This window comes from Eublepharis macularius, chromosome 1, assembly GCF_028583425.1.
Source record: "Eublepharis macularius isolate TG4126 chromosome 1, MPM_Emac_v1.0, whole genome shotgun sequence".
NCBI lineage: Eukaryota > Metazoa > Chordata > Lepidosauria > Squamata > Eublepharidae > Eublepharis > Eublepharis macularius.
This window is the reverse complement of record NC_072790.1, coordinates 189365414-189378239: the sequence shown is the minus strand read 5'-3', so window position 1 is coordinate 189378239 and position 12826 is coordinate 189365414. Positions and strand designations below refer to the sequence as shown.

The 12826-nt window shown below is 40.9% G+C and overlaps 1 protein-coding gene across 1 annotated transcript in view; it reads right to left on the bottom strand.

Annotated features, from left to right (window-relative positions):
- Window positions 1–12826, bottom strand: part of USH2A (usherin) — an 843391-nt gene that overhangs the window by 620379 nt on the left and 210186 nt on the right. The window contains exon 19 of the mRNA XM_054970549.1: window positions 12579–12723. Within this exon, the coding sequence (XP_054826524.1) occupies window positions 12579–12723 (145 nt within the window). The remainder of the gene's footprint in view (window positions 1–12578; window positions 12724–12826) is intronic.

The window sequence follows — 12826 nt, the reverse complement described above, 5'->3', positions numbered from 1 at the left end:
GCAATTAAAAAGTATTGCTTTGAACCAAAAGCTTTTAATCAAGAGAAATACAACTTAAACTCAGTCTAAAGACCATGCAAATTTGACATACTGGCAAAGAATAATTTGTGCAATTTCCCAAGGAATGAAATATGTTCTTTGGGGAGAACAAACAAATAAGTTTTGGCTCTTAGCAGTGGTACACAAAGAGCAACCAATCTGTAGCTGAAGACTACTTGGCAAGAGAAGATACCAAGCAGATACTGTTTATCTCAGGAGTTATTTAAGTCATCTGTCATTACCAAATTTTTCAGATTATGTTTTACATCCCTAATTGGAACACAGTGCCTATATTCTTGAAAAAAGTAATTGGATAATTAAGCAAACAAAATCATCACAGGAATCCAGTGCTGTTCAAGACTTTCAGTCAAAGGTGAAACCAATTCATTTTAGCTTTGTCTCTGTAGGTTCCTGAAGAGGCTTTGATTCCCCCACCCTCCTAGTCTAATTCTTGGCAGCAGTCTCAAATTCATGAGTCCATCAAGTCAGTAGTTTAACAACAAACGGAGTTAAATTCAAAGAAGGGATACTAATTGAAGAACAGCAACACAAAATGTTTGATTCTCTGTGCATGTTTTGTGTATGTACATATATATGTGTGTGTACACACACACATATGGAATGCCAAATTTGCATGATAATTTCCTCCTTTTAGAAGGGAGCAGAAAGTGACTGGCTTAATGAGGGATTATTCAAGACAGAAATGAACAAAACGCATTCATAACCAGGAACAAAGATTATGAAACTAAAAAACAGGCAACTGCTGAGAAAGAAGGGGATGATTGGTTTATGCATTATGAATAAAAAGGTAGAAAAATATTTATATTAGTATTCACTAATGACTATATATACAAGATTGCTGTAATTAAAATTATAAATTAACATATTAAGAGTGCTTGTTTAATCACTTTGTGTACCATTCACAATGACAGACTTTTATGTACTTGCATGCAAAGCAATATGTATTTTCAGAGCACAGGCAAACAGCCTGTGTATTTTACTTTTAATAGAGAAAGAAAAATCTAATGTACCACTAATTACCTGTTAATTGGATATGGGTGGTTTTGTAAGACTGTGATAGAGCATTGTGCTTAAAAACCATTATATGACAGGCAAATCATATAGTTGTTATCAATAGCAAGTATCCTTCCAAAGTGCTGAAAATTCAGACATTATAGTTTGGGTTGGAGTGTGTTTTTATAATTATTTTAATATAATTATTTTAAAGACAAAAATAAGACAGGAAACTATAACTCATTAACAAAAGCCAGAAATTAACCCAATATAGCTGACTGTTTTCTTCTAGAACTTATTTTAAAAAGTGTAGGATTCATAGCCTTTTTTTAAAAAAAAAAATTGAAATAATAAATTGATTAGAATTAATTATTTACCAAATACACAATTACTGCAGGAAGAACAAACATAAAGGCAGAAATTATGTGTGTGACTCTAGAGAGATGCCGAATGGCTCAGTCATCATCTATAGCCAGGTGCATTGTGGTGCACCTAATACCTCGTGCTCTGCTGGAAAGCTCCATTGAGCCCCATGGACAGTCTCTTTCACTCGCGCCCATAGATTGTTTAAGGTATTCCAATCTTGTCCTATTCAGAATTCTAATCTGTAGGATACAGTTGGTGTGGTACAGTGAATGATGAGCAGCCCTCTGGGAAGACCAAGTTTCATCCGTCACCATAGATTCATTGTATTGCCTCAGACAAGTCAGTCTCTATCTTAGTCTCTCATTTATAAAATAAGACTTGCCACACAGTGTTGTTGTGATGACAGATACCAAAGCACTGTAAAAATAACTTTGTTAAATAAACAGCGTAAGTGACAAAAACTAGCAGTTACTACAAGATTAAGATTTTGCAAGCTATTGTTTATCTTCAGGAATGTAATTAAAAGGTGAGAGAACTCTAAAATGTTATGTTTGCAGAAGGTGGGTTTCAGTTTCAGACTGTTTGTACTTTACAAATATTGGCTATTATCCAGCTAAAGTTGGTTTTGACTTACTAAAAGTAATGGAACTTCAGTTAGTCACAGTTAGGTCTAAAGTCATAAGTAACTGTTGCTGGGTCAGGGAAACAAAATTTAGAGTATGATCTTGCCTGTCTGAGAGACCTGAGAAAGAACCCAAATCTTGGCTTATCCTAAGACATAAAAGGTGGGGATAAGAATAGGGTTGCCAGACCCCATCAGCCTCCCAGTGGGGGGATTGGGACCTGGCATTTACCTGCAGGGGTGGGGGTGCATACGTGTGCAAAGCTGCCAGCGCAGAAGAGACCACCATCACTGCAGAAAGGATCAGTGTGGTGGTGAGGCCCTCTCAAGATCCCGCTGCTAGAGCACAAGCTGAGCAGTGACCAAGGGGCCAAAAGAGAAGGGAGATCAGGGATCTCTTCCCTGATCCCTCCCCTTTGACTGAAGCCATGGGGGAGGTGCAAGGGGGGAAGCACTGCTATGGCCCATTGTATTTTTCCAAACAACGGGCCTTATTGCAAGTTAGACATAAATAAAGTTTGCACTAGCGGAGCTGTTTTCAGATTGTACCAGCAGAGCTGGATAATCAGTACCATTTGTAAAGCTCAAATTTATATAAAGGAAGACTTTTATTTACTGACCATTTAAACTACTATATTGAAACATAACATTTTAAGACAGCATCACAGAAAAAAAGCACTCACACTTCCAAAAAAAGTAATACTCATAAATTCTAACATGTTCCTATTCTGTTTCAAAATTACTCGTAAATCACCTATGAGTGCTAATATTTTTCTCACGTCCATGAAATCAGTGCAAATTATTTCCCATTCAAAGTAAATATTAATATCAGCCAAATAAGTGATCAGTAAACATGCTTTTAGATATTTGTGGGAGTCTGGACATTTGCCTGTAGATCTGAAGTCTGAACCTGAATTTACATATTCTAGATACCAAATTGGATGGATTGTTTATGAACAGCTACCCTCATTCTTATTTAAATATAAAATGTAATTTGAGGAATATTTATCTATTGTGATCCAATGTAACTAATTTATTTGTCACTGCATAGCAGGGAGTGAGTGAAGAGGGCTCACCTATTGCATGAGCACCTCTCCTTGTGCCAGCTCAATCCTGACAATCCTTCTGTTGTGCAGGTTTTGCAAGGCAACACCTACACAGATGGGCCTGTCATGCCCCCTGAATGTCTAAATATTCACTTTTGCTTTGACACATGAGCAAGAGACAATAACCAAATGGTTATCTTCTCTCAGCCACCAGCTGTTCACCATTGGCAACAAAGACAGTAGGAATATTTGTGAGAGCCTTGGTCCCAGATTCTGATATCTGATGATTCCCCAAAGAAAATAATTACTCAGGTTTTCATGCCTCTCATCCACTCCTTTTTATGGGCTTACTTTAAACTCCATAAACCTCCACAGCAAGAAATATAATTGTCTTCTGGTATTTCAGATGCTGACAGAGGATGAATACAGATGAAAAATATTATGTCAGACTAGAAAATTCAGGTATATATTCTAGGAAATTTATATGCAAAAAATACTTGATTACTACATCCAGAGCTTGAAGTCAGTGTGTGACTGGAAGGCAGGGACCTTTTAACAATCTGGAAAGGATATTGTGAACTCAGATTCAGCACATCTTCTGAAATTCTTGCCTTATGCAAAACTCCAAGCCATATCTCCCAAAGTATCTGGGAATGCAAGATAACTGGTGAGGCTGCATCTTTCCTAACTGCTGAAAAGACACAGGAGGAGGTTGTGCCCTTCCAAATGCTCCATGTTCTGCTTCCAGGACAGAACTAGCTGGTTTCCGCACTGGCATGGGTATTATTGTTAGAGATGAGTGCTAGCCCTCGTTGGCACAATTTTAACTTTTGCTTGCATTATTCTTTCAGACAATTAAAGAATAGCAACCTATCCCTTTTGAGTGCCTGGCAGGACTTGAGTGCCTGGCAAAGCTTTCTTTTCTCATTCTCCATTGAAACCACATTTCAATGGAGGGAACGATCAGTTACATCTTTAATCATTAGCTAGTTATCTTTTGGTTCCCTCATCAATGATAGAAATGACACACAGACAAATGGTGGTTGCTTGACTTCCATGAAAATTATTTCTAAGTAAGGTTGATTTGTATCTCAGCCTAAAAATGGTCACTTTCCAGATATGGAAAAACATAAATAGAAAAATACTGAATATTTAATATATAAAAAGCTACTGGTCACTCTCTTTAACAGTCTCCTGTCTTATTTAATGCAATTAATACCAAAGTACTAAAGGTGCTGCGAAGGAGACAGTCATAAGCTGCTCTCAGGCTTCAATGAACCATTTATTTATTTTACAAAAAAGGGAAAAGTGGCTTTGTTATTAATAATAAAAGGTTCTATTTAAATACCACTAGTTTCTATTGGAACTGCTCATTAGAATAGCTTGCAAGATATTGAGCTACAGAGATGTAAAGGGTTGGCACTGATTTTCTAATTCATTTATGACAACTGGGTGAATGCGGAATAAATTTACATACAGTATAGTGCAATGAACATAGTGCTGGAGTTAGAAACTAAAGACCCAGATTAGAAATCTTGCTTACCTATGAAGTGTATTAACTGGGCTTCATTCTCTATTCAAACTAAAAATTCACAATCTGATCCTGAATCTGCTTTCATGCAAGTCATTATTTCTGATGGGGATGACTAGATTTGACCATTTTGGTCCTTAATGTTATTGAAATTTGCTTCATGCTGCATTCCATTCTTCTTTAATTCCAGTTTGAGGATGAGGGTTTCTATAATTAATTCTGGAATTGAAGTATGCACTACACCCTTCAGTTCTTTTTTATCCACCCTCCCCCATGTTACCAATATACATTGATAACACATTGCAAAAAAATATCCTGACACAACCATACATATAATTCCATCAAACTTCCTTTTGTGCATATGCACTCCTGCACTACAGTAAAAAACAAGATGTGTCAGGGTTGTTTTTGGGGGAGAGAGATTCTTATAACCTGAACTACTAACAGCTTTATTTTTTTTTTTTTAGTTAACAGTAAATCTCTGCCACCTTCACCATGGAGATAGAAGGGAAAGGCATGCCTTTGCAATGAAAGGAGCCAAAGAACAATCCCTATTTTGAAGATTTGTTTAATGCTAGTTTCAACGGATGAGCAGGTTCATTGAAAAGCAGTTCCCACAAAGATAAGTGATCTCAGCTATTTTAGGTTTTTACAAAATCTGCAGAGAATTATGCCAAGGTACTGATCCCCCAATATCTCCCGCATGATACACAGCAGCTATGGTTCTGTTGAATACTGCCTAGCACCAAGGGAGTGCCCTCCTCATGCCCCTCAGCCATAAAACTGATGCTCTGGCTTAGGCAAACTCCAGCTACAGATGTTTCAAGGTGCACAAGGTTTTCCTGCTCTTATTTTTTTTAAAATTCTATTTATTCATTTATTTTAAACTATTCTTTTTTTTTTAAGTGATCCAACAAAGACACAAGCTTTTGATTATTCATTTACTTTCAAATAAACAGCCCTAATGTTGGTGCTAGCTGCTGCCAGCAAGTGACCTAGCAAACCTTGGAGAGAGTCCACCCTGCCTCTGAACTTGGCCAACATTACCGCTCAGCATCAAAATAACCTGCTAATCCCATAATGACTTGATATAACCTAATACACATACCTTACTATCCAAATAAATCCACAATTACAGACCAAATGTTTGTTTCTTGCCTGTTAAAGGCAACACTTTCTTTGATTGCAAGGTCTAATGTTGCTTTAGTTCATATTTCAGTATGTGTCATAGCTATTGCTTTCCACTTATGAAGAATTATTTCCTTAGCTATTACCAAGTCTTACAAGAACCAGAGTCTTTATCGTTTTGAGAAGTTCAGGAAGGAGGAATGTACCCCAATACTGAAGTAAGTGGATTAAGATTCAGCGAACATTGTAGTGTAAAATGTATTGTCGAAGGCTTTCACGGCCGGAGAACGATGGTTGCCAAGACCACGGCAATACAGCCCGGAAAACCCACAACAACCATTGTAGTGTAAATTAATTTGTCTATTAATTTCGAACCAAATGTAATGACAATTTGTAAAAGACAAGTAAGTAGGTTCTAGATCAATTCAAGCTTGAATTCTCCCTAGAAGCAACTGGGGCTATCATACTTTGGTCATATCATGAGAAAACAAGACTCACTGGAAAAGACAACACTGCTCGGAAAAGCTGAAGGCAGTAAAAAAAGAGGAACACCTAATTTGTAGGGTTGTCAAGTCCCCTTATCCTCCTGGCAGGAGGGGGGAGAAACCTGGAACTTACCTGCAAGATGTCAGGATTCAAACCTTGGTTTCCCAGATCCTGATTAGACATGGGCACGAACGGAAAAAAAACCCTGAACACCCTGTTCGTTGTTCGGTGCCATCCACGAACAACGAACAATGAACATGGACGAACATGAGCAGTTCCTAGACATGTTCATTGTTTGTGGGGGCCAGAACCCCCCACCCCACCCCACCCCACTTAGCCCCCTTCCCCTCAAACCCACTTACCTGGCCTTTTAAAGATCCCTTTAAACTATCAGCTGGCAGGTGGCAGAGGGGGATTCCCCCCTACCACCTGCCAGCTGATAGATTAAAGGGCCCTTTTCTGCCACGTGCAAGGGGCAGGGCCCTTTAAACACCTCACAAACTGACTTTCCCAATGTCCAATACGCACCAAATTTGCAGGCGACATAGTCCTCACTGTCCTCTGAAGACCCCCCAAGTTTCAGAGAGATTGCACCCCGGGATCCACGAGTCTCCCCATTGGTTGTCATTTTCTCTTCACAGTGGCAAAAACGGGACTCTCTGCTGGAAGTACTTTGAAGGGTTAAAGCCAGAAGGAAAGCCAGAAGGAGTTCAGACAGAGTTCAGTCCCTCCCTGCCTCTGGTTGCCAAGGGGATTGATTGCAGCAGGTGCCAGACTGTCTGGCTTGCTGAACAGCTGCCGAAGGCAACGAACGAGGCTTTTAACGACCACCTGTTCATTTAGGATGGGGCCTCACGAACAGCTTGTTCGAGAACAGCAAATTAGGCTGTTCATGAGTTTTTTCTGTTCGTAATGCTGTTCGTGCCCATGTCTAATCCTGATCTGACAATCCTACCACTATACCATGCCAACTCTTTGATATGTAGCTGCATATTCTGATTCTGCCAAGGTTCATCATTTACAGGTTTGTGATCATGTCTTAGTGATGATTTTATAGAGGTCAAAAAAGGCAATTTGTCATGGAAGCTGCAAGTACATTTGGGACAAATTTGGTACAAACGTATGATAGACCCCCCCCCTTTCACTCTCCCCACTGCGAGGTAGACTTTCCTGCAAAAATTCAGTTTCCCTGCTTTGACTGAACAGCCCCAAGTTGTGTTTTAATATTTGTGGTTTCGAAAGGCTGTTTGTCCCATCCTGACGTTCAGATATAACTTTGGCTTTAAGTTTAAGAAATATTTGGAAAAGAAATGCCCCCGGCCCCGCTCTTACCGGGGCCCGGCATTTGCAGGGCTTGCAGGCAGGGGAAGACGAGCAGGAGTGGCTCCTTCCCGGCCCCAGCTCTGCGACGCGCGGCTCTAATACGAGCCGCGCGGAGGCAATTCCCAGCCCAGCCAATCAGTGGCCGGCACGGGAATTCAATTGCGGGCCGTTGCTGGACCTGAGGGAAGAGGTTTTCCCTCAGGTCCTCCCGCAGCTTATTTAGGCTGGGGGCCAGAGCACGTCCCACTCAGTCGGCTCGAGAACTGCGAATCCCTCCCACCCTCCGCTAATTTACATCTGTGTTGAGTGTCTCAAGTCATTGCAGTCAGGTTGGGATCTGTATTAGCATAAGGTTAGCGTTTGCTGTTAATGTCTGGTATACTGCTCAAGCCAGTTGTTAAATGCGGAGACTCTTTGAACAGTCTCTCTGTTAAAATTGTCACAACTTGGGGTTGGGCGTTGGGCACCGATCCCTTTGGGGGAAATCAGGGCCTGCTGGCACTGTTTCCCATAGATGGGGATCCCCATAAGGGATCTCGGACCAGGCATGGCAGCAGCAGGCCCAGCTCGGGGGGCTGCCAGGGCATGCCTGCTTCAGGTGATGGGGGAACCACCCAGAGGCTTCCGCCCGGTGTGGAACCCACAAGCATCATCCCGGGGTGTCCTCCTTCAGCAGGCGTGCTGAGGGGGTGAGAGGGTCATCGGCTGGCAGGCGGGTCACCCGATGCTGGGATCCGTGCCCTACGCTGCCAACGCTTCTTTTCCTTTTCTGTAACCAATAAAGTTGTGGACTGTTTTTTATCCAACAAAGCTGTTGCATAATTCTTTCCTGCGCTAGGACCCTGCCTTTGAGCTTGCCCCGCTCAAGCGATGTTAAATGACAATTGTGGTCTTTGGAGGGATTTTAAATTTTATTAAGTAAGATTTTAACGAAGGGAATATATATAAGATCTCTACCATGGGTAACATAATATAATTGTATTATAGTGAAATAATAATCTCTATGAATAAACGGGGGGTTCGAGTGTTGTTGGAAGTCAATAGAGAAAAGGGGGAGGGGTGGGGTTATATATTTAGAAAGGTTTAATTTGGATAAGTTTTATGTATTAACCAACTATTTTATATCACCTCATCCAATAAAATCTATTTAATAAAAAAAAGATATAATTTTGGCTTTAAGCCAAATCCAGGAAGTTGATGGGAAAAAGCAAGAGCCCTCTTCCTTTTGTGCTTGGAAGTGGCACTAGAGACTGTGTAACATTCAAAAAGAAGTAACTTTATTTAACAGGCAGGGATAGTCAGGGGAGTAAGTATAGTCATGGGATGGAAATGCAGAGGTAAAATTTTGTTGGTATTACAGAATATACTTCATGTAACAGGCAAAATAGTATCCTTGAAGCTTATCTTAATATATTCTTGGTTCTTAACTGTAAGAGGTGTTTTACTTAATAATTTAGGTACAGCAAGTTTCCTATGACAGTTCAGGTTTTCTGACATTAGTCACTTTTTTGCACACCTAATTTAGGTGCAGCAAGTTTCCTATGACAGTTCAGGTTTTCTGACATTAGTCACTTTTTTGCACACCTAATTTAGGTGCAGCAAGTTTACTATGACAGTTCAGGTTTTCTGAAGTTAGTCACTTTCTCTGCACACCTAACTCGCTTCTTTCTTGAAACTAGGGGATATTTCTATCTCCTGAGTAGTCTAAAACTGTTTTCCCTTCACAAGTGACCCGGGGTCCTCCTCAGAGCCAAAAGCCCTTCAAAACTGGGCAGGGATTAATCTTCTTCTCCTCAGAAGGTATAACCCCTCTTCTTTTTGGCTTGAAAGGGAGTCTCACTACCCCATCACTCTCACCCAAAACATACTCTCAGTTTTCTGGTGTCTGTGTACAATGTACTTCAGCTTATGCTGACACTTAGACTTTGACTACTTAGACAGAAGTCTTCCTCAGGGCAGCAATACTACAGTTAAGGCAAAGGAGTCTTCTCTCTTCACTCTAAAGGTGAACCTGTCTGACTTTTCTTGTCAGCCTTCCTGACTCCAAAATCCTGTCAGAAATCAACTGATTGCCTTCAGGCTGGTTCTGACAGAAACTCGTCTCAAAAAATAATTTTTAAAAAACCCACTCCTTAACACTAGGTTGATCATATAGGGATTTTCCCCCAAGGTGGTGCTGACCAATCAGAGAAGAGGAAGCAGCCTGTCACTCAAGCTCTTCATTCTTGGGAATAGTCAACCCTTCCCCTCCCAGCTCTCTGACTTTGCTGCATTATGGAAACCTGTTGTTAAGTGAAGTCCGCCACAGAAGGCACTGGGTTAATTGCAGATAGTACCAGTCAATTGAGGAGGAAAGATCATATAAACTCAAAAATATACATACAACCATATGTACAAACCTGTGAAAGCTGATGCTTTCCAGAAATGGTTGTAGTGCTACAAGCCTAACACCAACCCTATGTATTTATTAGACCTCACCCACTTGAGCATATTCCAGATGCTGTCATTCTGAGAAGAATATTACTGTAAGCCTGCTGTGGGGACTAGATTCCACAAAACTCCACTGCAATTATCACTCTTACAATAGGCGAACAAATTATTTTTTAATTTACTTATTTACAAGATTTTTATTCCACCTTTCTGCCCTCAAAGGGGCACCATGGTAGCTAACAAATTAAAACATACAAATTAAAATCTCGTAGGGGACCCTATTTTGGGTGGAATGGAGGCATATAAATGTTTTAAGTAAAATAAAATAAACAAATATCTTCAAACCATGAAAACCAGCACACAAACACATCACTAAAACAATTTAAAACCCAAGCTTAACATGAATATGAAAAATAAAAATAAAACACTGGAAAGGGAGGAGGGAGCACTGAGGAAATGTCAAGCAAAACAAAAAAGTCTTCTCCCACTGGTGGAAGATGGCAACAAAAGGAGACAGAGGTGAATCTTCCTGGGAGAGAGTGCAAGAGTTTTGGTGCCACCACTAAGACAACCCTTTCCTGGGTTGCCATCTGCCTAAACTTCGAGGTGGGGACACACTAAACAGGGCCTCTGAAGATGACCACAGTGGTTGAGGGGTTTCATAAGGGAGTAGGTGGTCCTTCAGGTATATTGGTTCCAAACAATGTAGGGCTTTAAATATCAGCCCAAGCACGTTGAATTACGCCTGGAAACAGATTGGAAGCCAGTGTAGATGAGCCAGCACTGCAGCAATATGTTCCCTATGACCTACACAAGCCCAGCATATTGGCTGCAGCACTCTGCACCAATTGAAGTTTCTGAACACTTTACAAGGGTAGCCCCACATAAAGTATTCTGCAGTAATCTAAATTACTTACAGTGATATGATGCAGGCCTTGCTCTTGAAGGCAGAATGAAGAAGTTGGTACAAAATAAAGAAGCTGGTATGAAAACAATTTTACATAGTGTATCACCAGGACATGATTGTATTTTGAGCCAATGGTATTTTGCAGATCAGGGTTGAGGTCAAAGACAATAGCTTGCCAAGGCCATCTACTGAGTTCATGGAACAAACAAGATTTAAACTGGAGGGTTCCAGGTTCACAGCTCATAATCTTATACGGCAATGTTACATTAATTGATATGGAGAACAAAGTTACATAGATTTTGTCGAAGGCTTTCACGGCCGGAGAACGATGGTTGTTGTGGGTTTTCCGGGCTGTATTGCCGTGGTCTTGACTGTGACACTGAGAGATCTCTGTCTTTTGGTGATACACCTCTGAAGATGCCAGCCACAGCTGCTGGCGAAACGTCAGGAACTACAATGCCAAGACCACGGCAATACAGCCCGGAAAACCCACAACAACCATTACATAGATTTTGTTTTAGTAAATGTGAAGTATGGAAGTACCATCTCTGTGTGTGTGTACAGCTAGAAATCTTTATCTTCTAGGAAACTTTTTAACTACTATTTTGTGAGGCCAGCCCTGGCTGTCAGCTTTCCCTATCACTCAGCCTGGACTGAAGGCAACATTTAGGGAGGGCTCACAGGGGATCCTGCCATGGCATGGGCAGAATCAGAGGCAGATAAGGCCAACTCCCACTTTCTCAAACCATCAAGCAGCTGGCTGTTCACAATGGAAACAATCTGGCTGGTGCCAGAGATGGGCCCAATGCCCAGCTGGCTGGCAGGCAGCATGGAGGACACCAGGTGCCTGAGGCACTGACAGTCCAGCAAGCGGCAAGTTGGGTTCAAGGAACAGAGCTGGGTTGATTGGCAACCCAGCTAGAGTGGGCAAGGCTGTGTCTGTTCAGGAGAGGGAGAGAAGGCTAGTGTGGGAGGAGTTTGGGGGCAGGTCTGAGGTTAAGTCTCATCACAAAGCAAGTCAGAAGCAGGATGGAAGGGGAAACAGTGGGAAAGATGGCTGTTCCCACATATGTTGCACTTTCTTCTGTGTGGCGTTGGATAAGGCACTAGGTAGAAGACCCTTTAGAGGTGTTAACAGAGTGCTGTAACCACAGATCTCTCTGATTATGACTGGGCTTGTAGTTCAATAAAAAAAAATTCAGCAAAGCACTCCAACATCTGGCTATTGTGGTGACCAGGAAGAAGGAAGAGTATACATGCCCTTGCCTCCCACCTACCCCACATAGTTCTAATCTGGTGGACTCCCAAAGAAGGAAATGTGTTCTAATTATTGGTAGAGAAACAGAAGAATTTCACAACAGTTTGTACACTAAAATGCTATTGATGCAATAGGTACTAATTTGTATGCACTTTGTTTATCGAAAATGTAAGCAAAAGTATGTGAAATGACTTTGTTCTGATTAAAAAAGAAACTCCATACAGGCTTTATAATATACTACAATCCTATGTGGGAAATGTGGTGTTTTGTTTTTAGTTTGTCATGGTAAACAAATATCAATTAAGCTAGTCACTTTGTATTAACACAACACCTCTCTCAGTCACTATGCATCAACCTATGATAATCTGTAATGGTGCTCATTAGAAAGCTACGTGCTAACTTGGATGCAACTTTTTTCCCCCCTTTACCTGCTACTAAAGTTTGTCCAGTTCCCGGTTCACTGCTGACACAACCAACTCGATTGCAGAGAGTAACTGTAAAATAATAAATCCTGTATGGTTCCAATCCTGTCACTGTGTAGGAACGCTCATGAGCTTCAGCAACATACAAAACCTACAAAAGAAACAGAATCAACATGGATGCTCTGAGAGTTACCCTCCAATAAAGACGATACGTTTAACAATAAGGAATTTGCTTTTGGGTTTGCTGATTTCTT